This window comes from Salvelinus fontinalis, chromosome 30, assembly GCF_029448725.1.
Source record: "Salvelinus fontinalis isolate EN_2023a chromosome 30, ASM2944872v1, whole genome shotgun sequence".
Lineage (NCBI taxonomy): Eukaryota > Metazoa > Chordata > Actinopteri > Salmoniformes > Salmonidae > Salvelinus > Salvelinus fontinalis.
In genome coordinates this window covers 30,886,854-30,903,838 of record NC_074694.1, presented here as the reverse complement: position 1 = coordinate 30,903,838, position 16,985 = coordinate 30,886,854, and the positions used below count along the sequence as shown (strand labels likewise).

General features: G+C 43.4%; 1 protein-coding gene across 1 annotated transcript in view; it reads right to left on the bottom strand.

The window, feature by feature from the left end:
* dnah9 (dynein, axonemal, heavy chain 9) overlaps positions 1-16,985 on the bottom strand; it is a 130,601-nt gene that overhangs the window by 111,586 nt on the left and 2,030 nt on the right. The window contains exons 4-19 of the mRNA XM_055890440.1: positions 16,745-16,875; positions 16,276-16,487; positions 15,702-15,935; positions 14,910-15,077; positions 14,232-14,348; positions 13,931-14,081; positions 13,601-13,715; positions 13,417-13,485; positions 7,309-7,435; positions 6,855-7,110; positions 3,891-4,132; positions 2,476-2,611; positions 2,122-2,318; positions 1,082-1,344; positions 836-997; positions 271-493 (exon numbers count right to left, since the gene is read on the bottom strand). Of these exons, the coding sequence (XP_055746415.1) occupies positions 271-493; positions 836-997; positions 1,082-1,344; positions 2,122-2,318; positions 2,476-2,611; positions 3,891-4,132; positions 6,855-7,110; positions 7,309-7,435; positions 13,417-13,485; positions 13,601-13,715; positions 13,931-14,081; positions 14,232-14,348; positions 14,910-15,077; positions 15,702-15,935; positions 16,276-16,487; positions 16,745-16,875 (2,803 nt within the window). The remainder of the gene's footprint in view (positions 1-270; positions 494-835; positions 998-1,081; positions 1,345-2,121; positions 2,319-2,475; positions 2,612-3,890; positions 4,133-6,854; positions 7,111-7,308; positions 7,436-13,416; positions 13,486-13,600; positions 13,716-13,930; positions 14,082-14,231; positions 14,349-14,909; positions 15,078-15,701; positions 15,936-16,275; positions 16,488-16,744; positions 16,876-16,985) is intronic.

The window sequence follows — 16,985 nt, the reverse complement described above, 5'->3', positions numbered from 1 at the left end:
ACGAGTGTAAGGCAGAGGGTGTTTTAAGTACTAGGAGGAAGGAGGGACACAGGCATTAGTAACTTTTCTGATAGCTCCTGGACAGAGAGGAAGGAGGAAGAGAGGGATGAGTATCGAGAGGAGGATGAGTACCACCAGAAGGAGCAAAGAGGGAGTGGGACAAAACAGAGGGATGAGTGCCAAAAGGAATGACAGAAGGGGACAGAGGAATGAGAGGAGGAGGGAGGAGAGAGGTAGGAGTTTGATCGATTGACTTTGGACAAGGGTCACCTCTAGCTGTTTGTAGACCACGTCAGGCAGCTCCTGTTCATATGTCTTGAGCAGGGTAATGGTGTGTTGGAGCGGCTCAAACATGGCGTCCGTCCCACCCTGCCTCTCCTTCACGGCCAGCAGGTGACCCATGACCCCCACCAGGCCACCATAGTCGCCCTGCTCCACCCTGTGACCCAGCCCCTGCTCTGCTAGACTGATAAACTCCTCCAGGTCTAACAGGCTGGGGGGGGGGGGGGGGGGGGGGGGGAGGGAGGGAGGGAGGGAGGGAGGGAGGGAGGGAGGGAGGGAGGGAGGGAGGGAGGGAGGGAGGGAGAGAGAGAGAGAGAGAGAGAGAGAGAGAGAGAGAGAGAGAGAGAGAGAGAGAGAGAGAGAGAGAGAGAGAGAGAGAGAGAGAGAGAGAGAGAGAGAGAGAGAGAACATGTTTAAATGTTTAAACGTTTAAAAACAAGAAAGACAACATGAAGTAGAAGGATACTTTGACAGAGTGGTTTTTCTCCCCGGAATCTTCTGGTATCTGCCTAACAACCTGTGTGGGATATTGGTAGAGTTAGAGTCTGCCTACCTGTTTGTGACGTGGTCTATGAGGTGTTGTTTGAACATGAGACTCCACTTCCTGACGATGTTGAGAAGGGCGCTCTTAAAGGCCCGTCCGTCGACCCTCATCCACCCCTGGAACACACACACTGGCTCCAGACCCTGCACCTCCTCATGGATACGCTCGTATCTGGGGATACACACACACAGAGTCATCATTACATTCACACTTGCACACACACACTCAAAAACACACATTATTTATCTCCCTTACCCATCCACCTGCTCTCTAAACTGCTCCAGTGTAGGTGGGTTCTCTGGGACTCCATCCTCTGCATGAGCCTCTATCTCCTGACTGGTCAGCACGTGGCCGTACAGCAGGAACTGGCGCATAAACTCCTTCCTGTCGTCAACGTACAGGTATGCATAGCGCTCCAACGAGTTACGGAACTCACAACACGTCGCCATGACGCCCTGCACACGTTCCATCAGCAGCTGGCGCATGTCCGCCAAATCAGCCATGTCTTCCATAACAGCCTGATAGTCGGCAGATTAGAATTCTTTTATAGATGATAGATTATAGATACAATACACATTCTAGATTATGGGTTAAAGGGATACTGGGAGATTCTGCCAATTAAGCGTCAGATGAACTCGTGCATACCATTTTTATGTCTCTGTGTGCCTGTAGACTAACAGAAATTGCGCTAACGCTAGTAAGCATTGGTTTGCGAAGCTACCGCTAACTTCCTTGATATTGCAGGCAGAGACATAAACATGGTAAAGAAATGCCAGAATCTCACAGTATTCCTTTTAGGGTGGATTATTGATCTCCATCTGAATATTGGACAAACTTGACATATAATAATAATAATACGGTATATTTCATGAGACCAACTTGTGTCTGAGCAGCATGAATATAAACAGCATGAATATAAACAGCATGAATATAAACAGCATGAATATATACAGCATGAATATAAACAGCATGAATATAAACAGCATGAATATATACAGCATGAATATAAACAGCATGAATATAAACAGCATGAATATAAACAGCATGAATATAAACAGCATGAATATAAACAGCATGAATATAAACAGCATGAATATAAACAGCATGAATATAAACAGCATGAATAAACTGTTTGGCATAGATGTGAGGTTGCAAAATGTAGGTAACTTCCCCAAAATTCCCAGGTTTTCCAGAATCATCCTGATTCCGGGAACCTTCCAACTGGGATTTCTGGAAATCCGGGGAATTTGGGGGAAAGTTATCTGAATTGTGCAACCATGGTAGTGTTGTAGTACCTGGTAGTGTGGGACGCTGCTGTGCGCGGCCAGGCGTGGCACCAGAGAAGAGGTCCTGTAGATGTCATTGACCAGGCTCTCCACCAGGTCATAGAAGCCATCGGCAGCTCCGTACTCCAGCGAAGGGTTAAACACCATGTCAGGGACCCTCAGGTCCAGCTGGGCCTCAAACAGAGGGGCCACACCACCACGCTGGTCTGAGGGAGGGAAGAAGGGGTGTTTCACAAAAATGTGTGAATCTCGTACAAAGTGTACGTCTTACATTCAGCTCGCCAGACTGTTAGTCAAACCTGGGCTGAGGTGAATACACAAACAAATGTACTGATCATTCAAGCGGAACGGATCATTGCTCACCAGTGTTGTCGAGGAAGAACTTGAGGGAGCATTCGATGCTGTTGAAGAAGCCGTCTATGACCATGTCGTCTATGTACTCCACATAGGCTCTCCACTCCTCAGAGCCTGGGTCTGTTCTGAACAACCCCAGGTTACTCTGTCACAGAACGAAGACACAAAATCAAAGAGTAACATGTACACAGAACACGCACCTTTTATTTGTATAAAGAAATGAATAATGCACACCTTTTAACCCTTTACATTCGTGGGGATTGGCCTATATGGATAGGGTTAAATTGAAATGTTTCTTACATAAGACATATGTAAAGCATATGCATAATCATAGTACCAATTGAAAGGGAATATAGTGGAGTTTATGGGAATATCATTAGATCAAAGTTAAGGAAAAAACATTTCACTGGACTCAAGACTGACTCCAAACATTACACTTGATTTCCTGTGCATTTTACATTTACTGTACTTTTCACAGTATTTGTTGATAACAACATCTGAAAATACTCTGGATACATTCAGTAACACGATGAGAATATTTCTGGAAGATGTGGGGTATGTGCAACATTAGACAAAAAAATGACACGGGTTGAGTGAGAGGACTGACTGGTGTCTCCAAGTGGACACACACCTCTCCAAAGTGTGCACAGTTTCTAAGCAATTTCAATGCACTTCTATGGGTAAAAAAATAGCCTTCAACTATAAGGTGCTTTTTTGATCTCTCCTAGCTGTGCCGATGAGGAACTACGACAAGCACACTTGTAGTTGTTCTGTTTGGAACACGACTCTGTATCCCTGTTGTTGTTTAGGCAGAAACGGACCATTATGTATCACTATCTGGGTCAGGTGGGCATCATCTGAAAGCCTGTTCTATTGCCAATATGACTGGTTAAGTTATACCACACGATCTTACAGTGTTCGGCTTTCACAAGGCAATTCAGAGAAACAGATGGTCATTTTGGTGAGCATAGAAAGGTGTGATGAGTGCACACGTGTGCGTGTTCCGCTGTGAATTGTCTTCACAATAGACAAACATCATCTCGTTCTGTTCAGAACAACGCAGGGTATGACCCCATGTCATCTTGTAACTGTACATCAAACATAATGACCAGAAAAGTTGACACTGCATATGACATGTTTTATGATATGGAAATGTGAAGTGCACATTTGGACTCGCGCGTGTTTGGCTTGCGTGTATGACATCAAAGCAGTATTTATTATAATCCACAACGTCTCATCTTTCAACATGAATTGAGTCCTCTTAATTCACAGCATTTCCCTCACTCAGACAACAAAACATTTGCAAAAGTTGCCAAATTCGCAACTTTTGCAATGATGACTAACACATAACTCCTAATATGATTAATAAAGTTCCCTGCAAAGCCAGAAGTGTTTATGACCTTCATGTTATTTGGCATAGTCACCTTCAGCAGGAAGTGTATCTTCTCTCCGGAAGAGCGTATTTGGGCGTAACACCTCTCTAGCCTGTCAGCCCTGTCGTCCAGGCTGAGCAGGGTGTCTCTCTTGCCCTCCCTTCGGTCATACAGGGGGCTGGCCAAGGCCCTCATACAGCCCTGGATCTCCTCCACGTGGTCCTTGGTCCTCTGGAGCCTCCTCTCCAGATCACACACACACTCACGCACCTCCTGGATGTACTCCCAGATACCTGCTCACAAACAGGGGAAGGAAATGGACACACACGTTAAACGGGCCGTTACAGTTTCAAATCTATGTTTGTCACAAGGTTTTCAGACCTTGAAAGTAAAGCGAAGATGAAACCATGTCCCACAACTTCAGTTGTGTAGATCCAGCTACTCGCCTCAATCCCTGAAAAAACGTCTGACAAATGTTAAAGTGCAATGTCCCTCTAAGGAAAGGTGGTCAAGGTAGCCACTGTTTTCACTGATCTATTCTTAAGCAGGGCACTGAGGCGTCCGGTTCTGCCAACCCAACTCCTAGTCTGTTTACCAGTCTGTTTAGCTATCATTCCACGCCTACCAAGCTAAACAATCTTGACCATATGAAACGGAGTACATGGAGTGGAAAGTTAGCTGAACAGACTGGTACCCAGGCTATCCAACTCCTTCATCTTCTACTAAAACCTAAAAGTGGTAGGGAACTGGCTCCACATAAATCTGCCACAAAGCAGGCTCTATATAACACCTTGTCCTCTTTTATTATTCTCCATAACTATCCTAAGTGCATCCAGCACAGTAAGAAGCACCAGAAGTAACATATTGTTTTTGTTTCCATCTGGCCACACACCTCTCCAAAGTGTGAACAGTTCCTAAGTCATTTCAATGCACTTTAATGGGACAAAAAAATAGCCTTCAACTATAAGGTGCTTTTTTGATCTCTCCTAGCTGTGCCGATGAGGAACTACGACAAGCACACTTGAAGTTGTTTGGTTTGGAACACAACTCTGTATCCCTGTTGTTGTTTAGGCAGAAACGGACCATTATGTATCACTATCTGGGTCAGGTGGGCATCATCTGAAAGCCTGTTCTATTGCCAATATGACTGGTTAAGATATACCACACGATCTGGTTGATATGTTCCGTAAGAAATGTGTATATATATATATATATATATATATATATACAAACACTACCGTTCAAAAGTTTGGGGTCACTTAGAAATGGGTATTTTTTTTGGAAAGAAAAACACATTTTTGTCCATTAAAATAACATCAAATTGATCAGAAATACAGTGTAGACATTGTTAACGTTGTAAATGACTATTGTAGCTGGAAACGGCCGATTTTTTATGGAATATCTACATAGGCGTACAGAGGCCCATTATCAGCAACCATCGCTCCTGTCACGCCCTGACCTTAGAGAGCCTTTTTATTTCTCTATTTGGTTAGGTCAGGGTGTGATTAGGGTGGGCATTCTAGGTTTTCTGTTTCTATGTTGGTGTGTTTGATTCCCAATTGGAGGCAGCTGTCTATCGTTGTCTCTGATTGGGAATCAGATATAAGTTGTTAGTTTCCGTTTGTATTTTGTGGGATCTTGTCTTTGTTTGTTGCATGTTTTGCACTACGAAGCTTTATGTTCATTGTATTGTTAATTGTTTTTGGTGGAACATTAATAAAGAAAATGTACGCCTACCAAGCTGCACCTTGGTCCGGTCATTCTACCAACGAGAGCCGTAACAGCTCCTGTGTTCCAATGGCACATTGTGTTAGCTAATCCAAGTTTATCATTTTAAAAGGCTAATTGATCATTAGAAAACCCTTTTGCAATTATGTTAGCACAGCTGAAAACTGTTGTTCTGATTAAAGAAGCAATAAAACTGGCCTTCTTTAGAGTAGTTGAGTATCTGGAGCATCAGCATTTGTGAGTTCGATTACAGGCTGAAAATGGCCAGAAACAAAGAACTTTCTTCTGAAACTCGTCAGTCTATTCTTGTTCTGAGAAATGAAGGCTATTCCATGCGAGAAATTGCCAAGAAACTGAAGATCGCACAATGCTGTGTACTACTCCCTTCACAGAACAGCGCAAACTGGCTCTAACCAGAATAGAAAGAGGAGTGGGAGGCCCCGGTGCACAACTGAGCAAGAGGACAAGTACATTAGTGTGTATAGTCTGAGAAACAGACGCCTCACAAGTCCTCAATTGGCAGCTTTATTAAATAGTACCCGCAAAACACCAGTCTCAACGTCAACAGTGAAGAGGCAACTCTGGGATGCTGGCCTTCTAGGCAGAGTTCCTCTGTCCAGGGTCTGTGTTCTTTTGCCCATCTTAATCTTTTCTTTTTATTGGCCAGTCTGAGATATGGCTTTTTCTTTGCAATTCTGCCTAGAAGGCCAGCATCTCGGAGTCGCCTCTTCACTGTTGACGTTGAGACTGTAGTCATAATGTATGTACTGTATATACGTATATATATATTTTTTACATTTTAGTCATTTAGCAGAAGCTCTTATCCAGACCGAGTTATGAGTGGTGATACTGAGTGGATACATATTTTTTCTTATTTTTTGTACTGGTCTCCTGTGGGAATCGTCCAACTTCCCTGCTGTTGCAAGTGCCATGCTCTACCAACTGAGCCACATAGGCTTCTCTACCCCGTCCTTCAGGAAGCTGTGGGTCCTACAGTAGGCACCACCACAACCCTCCCGAACATTGAAGCACCGTGGCATAGTCATCTGTTCCAAACACATCTTCTCTCCTGGGGTCTCATGTCATGACATCGCAGTCAGTCCTGTCCCGGAACTGACAAGGATGGAGGGAACATCATGAAAAAGGCATGTGAGGAGAATATATGACTTACAGTAGAGTACTGTAGCCAAGCCCACGTGAGAAGGAAATTGTGGACGGTTTTTGCCCAAGTTAAAACATTAGGGCACCCGTAATGCCCCACTTCCCCCTGTAGTTTTGACCTCTGACCTTGGCTGTTCCAGTTGATGTCCTCCTCTGCCTCTCTGAGACGCGTGTCGATGTCTCTGAGCTGACCCTGGACCAGTGGGTGCTCCACCTCCAGAACCGTGCTCACCACCTTGTTGTATCTCCTCACAGTGAGCTCCAGGTTGGCTATGTACTGCCATAGCTGACCCCTGCTAGTGTACACCTGCTCTGCAGTGTCCGGGATGGACTCTGTCTGCCTGGCCTTCAGGTACTTCACCTCTCTCAGGACTGAGACCAACTGGGGGGAGGGAGAGGGGCGAGGTGGGGTTTCAGGGGGAGGAGGTAGGAGGAAGTGAAAGAGAGAGAGGTAGAGGGGGAGAGCAAAAATAACAAGTGCTCTGTAGCAACAATGTCATTTACAGTAATGTTGAATACAAGATCATTTCCCCCTAGCAGTACCTGTGGGTTGAAACTGACGGAGTTACGTTTATAGTACCTGTGGGTTGAAATTGACAGAGATGAGGCGGGTAGCTGTGTCTCGGCTGATGAGGGGGAGATTGAGATTGTACTGGGACTTCTCTCCCACCGTCTCAGTCCATACATCAAACAGCTGACAGGAGTAACTGGGGGAGGTAGTTGGTTAACAAAGCTAGTTAGTTTAACTCAACTCTGGACGTCGAAACCAGTTTCACTGTTTTTTAAGAGTTGAATACCTCTGGTTTAGATAATTCGTTGGTTCAGAGAGTTTCCCAACTCCGGTTCTCGACTACCCCAAACAGCATATATTTTATTGTAGCCCCGGTCAAAAACACCTGATTCAACTTGTCAAGGGCTTGATGATTAGTTGGCAAGTAGAATCAGGTGTGCTTGTCCACAATAAAAATGTGTACTGTTGGGAGTACTCGAGGACCGGAGTTGGGAAACACTGGTTTAGAGAGTAAGTTAGTTGATCAATTAACAAAACAAGTAACACATTCCTATTACACCGTTACTGCTAAACAAGCTACTGCAGATTTCAATAAACTGTAATAACAGACATTTGTTTCTCTAATGAGCCACTGTATTAAAAAAAAAGATTGCTCTTCAGTAACAAACAGAAACGTGCAGCTAATGCGAAAGCGACTAAACCAAAATGAGGATTGAGAACAATACAGACATATCAAATCAAAATGTATTGGTCGCGTACATGGATTTGCAGATGTTATCGCAGGTGCAGCGAAATGCTTGTGTTTTTAGCTTTTTTAGTTTTTAACAATAAAAATGTAAAATAAATAATACACACATTATCCAGAAAAATAAAGAAAATAAGAAATATCAGAACGAGCAGTCAGAGACTGGAATATATATTTATAAACTGGGTGGTTCAAGCCCTGAATGCTGATTGGCTGACAGCCGTGGTATATCAGACCGTATACCATGGGTATGACAAAACATTTATTTTTACTGCTGGTAACCAGTTTATAATAGCAATAAGCGACCTCTGGGGTTTGTGGTATTTGGCCAACATAACACACCTCCTCGGGCCTTATTGCTTAAATATACAGTACCAGTCAAAAGTTTGGACACACCTACTCATTCAAGGGTTATTCTTTATTTTTACTATTTTCCACATTGTAGAATAATAGTGAAGAAATAAAAACTATGAAATAACACATGTAGTAACCAAACAAGTGTTAAACTAATCTAAATATAATATATATTTGAGATTCTTCAAAGTAGCCACCCTTTGCCTTGATGACAGCTTTGCACACTATTGGTATTCTCTCAACCAACTTCATGAGGTTGTCACCTGGAATGCATTTTTAAAAACAGGTGTGCCTTGTTAAAAGGTCATTTGTGGAATTTCTTTCCTTCATAACATATTTGAGCCAACCAGTTGTGCTGTGACAAGGTAGGGGTGGTGTACAGAAGATAGCCCTATTTGGTAAAAGACAAAGTCCATATTATGGCAACAGCTCAAATAAGCAAAGACAAACAAAAGTCCATTATTACTTTAAGACATGAAGGTCAGTCAATCTGGAAAATTTCAAGAACTTTTGAAAGTTTCTTCAAGTGCATTTGCAAAAACCATCAAGCGCTATGATGAAACTGGCTCTCGTCAGGACGGCCACAGGAAGGGAAGACCCAGAGTTACTGTCACGCCCTGACCTTAGTTATCTATGTTTTCGTTATTATTTTGGTTAGGTCAGGGTGTGACGAGGGTGGGTATGCTTGTTTTGTCTTCTCTAGGGTTTTTGTAGATCTAGGGGTTTTGTTAGTCTAGGCATATTGTATGTCTATGGTGGCCTGAATTGGTTCCCAATCAGAGGCAGCTGTTTATCGTTGTCTTTGATTGGGGATCCTATTTAGGTTGCCATTTTCCCTTTTGGTTTCGTGGGTTCTTGTCTATGTGTAGTTGCCTGTTCAGCACTCTTTGTATAGCTTCACGGTTAGTTTTGTTTAGTGTTCATTCTTATAATAAAGAGAATGCACGCATCCTACGCTGCGCCTTGGTCTCTTCCCTACGATGGCCGTGATGGCCTCCCTACGATACCTCTGCTGCAGAGGATAAGTTCATTAGAGTTAACTGCACCTCAGAAATTGCAGCCCAAATAAATGCTTCACAGAGTTCAAGTAACAGACACATCTCAACATCAACTGTTCAGAAGAGACTGCGTGAATCAGGCCTTCGTGGTCGAATTGCTGCAAAGAAACCACTACTAAAGGACACCAATAATAAGAAGAGACTTGCTTGGGCCAAGAAACACGAGCAATGGACATTAGACCGGTGGAAATCTGCTCTTTGGTCTGATGAGTCCAAATTTGAGATTTTTGGTTCCAATGGCTGTGTCTTTGTGAGACGCAGAGTAGGTGAACGGATGATCTCTGCATGTGTGGTTCCCACCATGAAACATGGAGGAGGAGGTGTGATGGTGTGGGGGTGCTTTGTGGTGACACTGTCTGTGATTTATTTAGAATTCAATGCACACTTAACCAGCATGGCTACCACAGCATTCTGCAGCGATATGCCATCCCATCTGGTTCGCACTTGTGGAACTATCATTTGTTTTTCAACAGGACAATGTCTAAGGGCTAATTGATCAAGGAGAGTGATGGAATGCTGCATCAGATGACCTGGCCTCCACAATCACCTGACCTCAACCAAATTGAGATGGTTTGGGATGAGTTGCACTGCAGAGTGAAGGAAAAGCAGCCAACAAGTGCTCCACATATGTGGGAACTCCTTCAAGACATTGGAAAAGCATTCCAGGTGAAGCTGGTTGAGAGAATGCCAAGAGTGTGCAAAGCTGTCATCAAGGCAAAGGGTGGCTACTTTGAAGAATCTAAAATATAAATTATATTTAGATTTGTTTAACCCTTTTTTGGTTACTACATGATCCCATATGTGTTATTTCATAGTTTTGAAGTCTTCACTATTATTCTACAATGTAGAACATAGTCGAAATAAAGAAAAACCCCTGAATGAGTAGGTGTGTCCAAACGTTTGACTGGTACTGCATACACAGTGGGGCAAAACAGTATTTAGTCAGCCACCAATTGTGCAAGTTCTCCCACTTAAAAAGACGAGAGAGGCCTGTAATTTCCATCATAGGTACACTTCAACTATGACAGACAAAATGAGAAAAAAAAATCCAGAAAATCACATAGTAGGATTTTTAATGAATTTATTTGCAAATTATGGTGGAAAATAAGTATTTGGTCAATAACAAAAGTTTATCTCAATACTTTGTTATATACCCTTTGTTGGCAATGACAGAGGTCAAACGTTTTCTGTAAGTCTTCACAAGGTTTTCACACACTGTTGCTGGTATTTTGGCCCATTCCTCCATGCAGATCTCCTCTAGAGCAGTGATGTTTTGGGGCTGTTGCTGGGCAACACGGACTTTCAACTCCCTCCAAAGATTTTCTATGGGGTTGAGATCTGGAGACTGGCTAGGCCACTCCAGGACCTTGAAATGCTTCTTACGAAGCCACTCCTTCGTTGCCCGGGCGGTGTGTTTGTCATGCTGAAAGACCCAGCCACGTTTCATCTTCAATGCCCTTGCTGATGGAAGGAGGTTTTCACTCAAAATCTCACGATACATGGCCCCATTCATTCTTTCCTTTACACGGATCAGTCGTCCTGGTCCCTTTGCAGAAAAACAGCCAAAAAAGCATGATGTTTCCACCCCCATACTTCACTGTAGGTATGGTGTTCTTTGGATGCAACTCAGCATTCTTCGTCCTCCAAACACGACGAGTTGAGTTTTTACCAAAAAGTTATACTTTGGTTTCATCTGACCATATGACATTCTCCCAATCTTCTTCTGGATCATCCAAATGCTCTCTAGCAAACTTCAGATGGGCTTGGACATGTACTGGCTTAAGCAGGAGGACACGTCTGGCACTGCAGGATTTGAGTCCCTGGCGGCGTAGTGTGTTACTGATGTAGGCTTTGTTACTTTGGTCCCAGCTCTCTGCAGGTCATTCACTAGGTCCCCCCGTGTGGTTCTGGGATTTTTGCTCACTGTTTTGTGATCATTTTGACCCCACGGGGTGAGATCTTGCGTGGAGCCCCAGATCGAGGGAGATTATCAGTGGACTTGTATGTCTTCCATTTCCTAATAATTGCTCCCACAGTTGATTTCTTCAAACCAAGCTGCTTACCTATTGCAGATTCAGTCTTCCCAGCCTGGTGCAGGTCTACAATTTTGTTTCTGGTGTCCTAAGACAGCTCTTTGGTCTTGGCCATAGTGGAGTTTGGAGTGTGACTGAGGTTGAGGACAGGTGTCTTTTATACTGATAACAAGTTCAAACAGGTGCCATTAATACAGGTAACGAGTGGAGGACAGAGGAGCCTCTTAAAGAAGTTACAGGTCTGTGAGACCCAGAAATCTTGCTTATTTGTAGGTGACCAAATACTTATTTTCCACCATAATTTGCAAATAAATTCATAAAAAATGCTACAATGTGATTTTATGGATTTTTTCCCCTCATTTTGTCTGTCATAGTTGAAGTGTACCTATGATGAAAATTACAGGCCTCTCTCATCTTTTTAAGTGGGAGAACTTGCACAATTGGTGGCTGACTAAATCGGTTTTTGCCCCACTGTATATAGACATATATAAACACGGTGTGTTTTGTATGTAAACACTATTAAAGTGACCAGTGTTCTCTATATACATCGGGCAGCAGTCTCTAAGATGCAGGGTAGAGAGAACAGTGAATAAGGCTAGAGGTGACTGTTTAACAGTCTGATGGCCTGGAGGAAAAAACTGTATCTCAGTCTGTCGGTCCCGGCTTTGATGCACCTGTACTGTCTCCGCCTTGTAGATCATAGCAGGGTGAACAGGCTCGGGTGGCTGATTTCATTTATTGAATTTATCACCTACACAGGGAGTCTAGTAAAGGAGGAGGAACATACAGTAGGGGACGACTAAACGGATTCATTCACTACAGAGAACAGACAATATGTCAGGCTCCTGGACGGCTGTACCAATCTGTAAATAGACTGTTTATGGTGAGGGCTTCAGAGCACTGAGGTCCTTATTGGATTCCTGCTGATGGTTCATCTCCCGAGTTAGGCACAGCAGACGCTGAGGCAATCAAACGCCTGGGCTAAAACTATAAATCACAGTGTTTAGTGTTAGCATAATGACTGTGTGTGTGTCTGTGTGTGTACGTGTGTGTGCGTGCGTGTGTTTGTGTGAATGCCTTTAATAGCTGACTGGAATATGTAAGCAGCGCTGCTGATTACAACAGTATAACAAGGTCCCTAAAGTCTGACTGGAGTGAGCAGGATGCAGGGGACACATGTTGTTCATCGTTGTATATTAGATTGGGTGCAGGGACAACAATGGAATGGGTGATATTGCACATTTGGTGCAACGGAATGTGAGTGGTTATGTGTGTACGTGCGCATATCAAATCAAATCGTATTTGTCACACGCGGCGAATACAATTCTTTTTGACTTTACCGTGAAACGCTTACTTACGAGCCCTTTACCAACAATGCCGTTAAAAAGTAAGGAATTTAACAAATAGATACAAAAAGAAAATAGTAACACAATAAATAACACACACACACACACACACACACACACACACACACACACACACACACACACACACACACACACACACACACACACACACACACACACACACACACACACACACACACACACACACACACACACAGAGAGAGAGAGAACATAATTGAAACACAATAGAATGCTTTGTCTTGCAGGTTCCTATGTTGGACGTGTTGTGTAGGGCCATTGTACACAGGGTATTAGTATGACGACAGAGCATATGAGATTATGAGAGCTCCGTGAAATAATCCACAGAACCACACTGCCACAATGAAAACATAAATCACGACTGGAGCTCCATGTCTCCATGCTATTCCGCTGTGGCCCTTCCTTCCATACACGTAATCCACTACACGGATTTACACTAGAAAGAAATGCTGCATTTCAATAAGCTTACGGGATTTTCTTTTTAAACGCATTTCAATAGAGTTGTTCAGAAAGTGGTAGCAGAAAAGATATCGGGGGGGGTTTGAAGAAAAATACTATAAAATACTATTAGAAGTTACAGAGATAAAATAGAGTTAAAATACCTATCCAGTAACTGCATCATCTCCTCATACTTCTGTACGGCTCTTTCTCCTGCTGTAGACTCCAGACACCTGAGAAGAAACCACCACACACAAAGGCTGAACTTCTGCTAAGCTAATACTGGTACAACCACCAGCAGCAGAATCTAATGGGTAAAGTAGCGATGCGGGGTGAGAGGAGACTCACGGGTAGGTGATGTATCTGAACATGGAGAAGGGGATCTGGATTCTCTCCTGTAGTTGCTGAGCCCACCTCATACCTCCTGCTACAGCTGGCATGTTCCTATTCACAGGAGTATAACCTGGAGTGATAGACACACACAGATTGTAGAACTACCTAGAGAGGTAAAGGTTCTGGAGAAACAGTATCATGTGGCAGCAGTGATAACAGTAGCAGGTGAACTAGTAAACGGTCAAACGTTCATCATAGCAAGAGTGTTGGTGATTTCTTTACATGTATTACTTTGGTACGACATGATGATATAAAATGGTATGAGTTAAAAGCAAGGTGATTTACCCAGTTCCTCCTGTGTGTGTGTGTGTTTGTTGAAGAGCAGTTTGCAGCAGTCTAGTTCTCTGTCAAACAGGCTGATAAGGAGAGGATATCTGTCCAGAGCATCCGCTGCCACGAGGGGTCGCTCTAGCAGGCTGCCAAACATATCCAGCACCTGCAGGGAGGACAGTAGGGTATCAGTGTGTGTGTGTGTGCGTGTGTGTGTGTGTGTGTGTGTGTGTGTGTGTGTGTGTGTGTGTGTGTGTGTGTGTGTGTGTGTGTGTGTGTGTGTGTGTGTGTGTGTGTGTGTGTAGCCTCTCCTCACCTTGAATGTGTGCTCCAGTCCAGAGGCATCATCGAAGGCCTGACAGAAGACTGCTCCCAGACGACGGTCTGTATCCTCCACCTTACATCTGAACTCACACACGTCTGCCTCAAACTCCTACATTGAGACACACACACACAGTCAGATAGTTAGACAGCCCTTTCAAGCCCTTTTTGACAGCGCTTTTAGACAGCCCACAAAGAAATTACTTCACTTCAAGTGTGTTTGGCCAATATTAACTATATCTGCTGTTACAGTAGATTATTATTAACTTAATCTGCGTCCATACAACTGCCCCTTGTTCCCATATTCCTTCTTCATTATAGTGTAATGCAGGGATCATTAACTAGATTCAGCCACGGGACGATTTCTTCTTCAGTGGATGGTCGGGGGGCAGGAACATAATTACAAATAATTTGCAAATTGACAGCAAGAAGCCCAAAGAGATATAATATTTGACTAAAACATCATAATTTCAAACCTTGCTTAGACTTGTATACAATTACAATTAGTGGGAATACTTTGGAACAATCAATTGTAACAGCTTTTTTTCTGGTATTTTTACAGTCTTTAATGTCCAACAATTCACAAAAAAAGATATATATATGATATATATTTTTTTTGCTCAAAAAACTTTGGGGGCCAAATAAAATCACCAGTTGGGGAACCCTGCTGTACCGTATTGTTGACGTCGAGGCAGTCGTAGGGCTTCTCAGTGAGGACTTTATATGTGTCCAGGAACTCCTGGTGGAGCCACAGGACCTGCTGGCTTAGAGCTCTGCCTCGGATGCCTCCAAACTCCACCTTCTCCAGCTTTAACAGGTCTACTGCTGTCAGGAGGACATCCTACAGACAGGAACAGAGGGGGACAAACACAGAGGAGACCCTGTTAAACATCAATCATGTAATGTAGTGTATTGGCTGCGGTTATGGTGTTTATGGTAAACAGTAGGCTTGGGCGGTATACAGTATATACCGTATAAGAGGGTATTTTGAAATAACGACTGTATGATTTTCATTACCGTCAAAACAATCCGGGAGGGGGGGACTAATATGTGATTAATAAATGATCTCCAGCTCAGGGCTCCAGCTATGCATTTGGTTTGCTAACTTGCTAGTTAAGTGGCTAGCTTGGATCAATACTTTTCTTTGATATTTTTTGGGGGGTTTGGAAAGAAATAGTGCCCCTTGTGTACACTGCCGGTAATACCGTATATCCTGGTATGGTACAGGAACTGTATGATGGTATGAAAATCTTAATACCGCCCAACCCTAGTACACAGTATGTTTGGCTTATTAATGTGTGTGTTTGGACTGAATAGATATGAATCCTGATATCTGTACAATATTGATGTCTGTAGGGTGTAATTTCACTACTTTGATGTGTTCAATATTCCATAAATGTTTCTAAAGCAAATTAAAAAATAGATTTTAAAAAAGTAAACCCTGTTTCTATTCATTGATCCTCACCTCAAGGGTTTTGACCCGGTCGATGAAGCGGTCGAGGCCAGAGAAAACCATGAGTGGGTGGAAGTCCCACGGTCGGACTTCCCTGCCCTTCCTCTGGTACTGGCCCAGGCTGGCCCTCTTCTCCTCATAGGTCAGTCTGAAGGTGTTAAGGATGTCCAGTGAGGTCTGGACCTTCTGCAGGCTCTCAGACACGTCTCCCTTTAGCACCTCCTCTGGGCTCAGATACACCCGTGCCTGAGGTGGAGGACATATCAGAGTTTGTGATGTCAAATGAAGACCATATCCATAGATATACATGTACATATACAACAATCAAAACAGCAGTTAGCAGTCAAATCCACAACATTCATACAGTATATCCTCATGAGACTGTATGAATGTAGTCATGAGCACAGTCTTGTAAGTCGTCTAAGTAAAGCACACACATCAAAACATGAACGTCATTTAAAAACAAAAATTGTTTTTCAATGCAACTGGAGAATATGTTGCATTACTGCAAAATGGATGAAACGTACTTCATGGAGTTATTACTACCACCAGTATTACATGATTGACTGTATATTCATGTACGTACCTGTTGTATGAGTAGATTGCATGTCTCCTGTAGCAGGACGATGAGGCGTGCTGGGGTGTTGTAGTAGCGCGAGTTGGACCACACCAGACACACAACGTGCATCAGAGGCCCGATCTGACCCTTGACCTCAAGGAACTCCACACTCTCCAGGTCCTCAAAGAGACGCTGCAGCGGACGAAGGTACGTACAAATGTCCTTAGCTTCCTCTAGGGCTGGGGCACACACACAAACACACACACACAGGCAGATACAGAATCAGACACACACAAGTTCAAGTTCACTATATTCTAATACAATAGGACAATCCGGGGTCCCCAGTCCCTTCAGACACAAAGATAGTAGAAAGCTTGCATGGTGTCTTAGTTTTAGTAGCACCTAATGAACACCTCCAATACAGCATTAACATTAGTTGAACCCACAGTGCGGTTTCACTTTATCGCCGATTTGTTAAAACGGGGCTTTAGTTTACCTGCTAGAACGTCCTGTAGCATGTCTTTAAAGGCAGGGTAGTAGCTGCTCTCCATGGCATCCAGCAGCTCTGCCATCTTGGTCACCTTGGAGGACTTGAACTGAGAGTGGATGCATTCCAGGTCTGCATATCTACACAGAGGAGTTCATTGGAGTGAAACAAGTAGTGCCATATACATTCATTTTTATATGCATACATATCGAAATAAAAACATTTGTTTATATATGGGCCACTGTTTAAA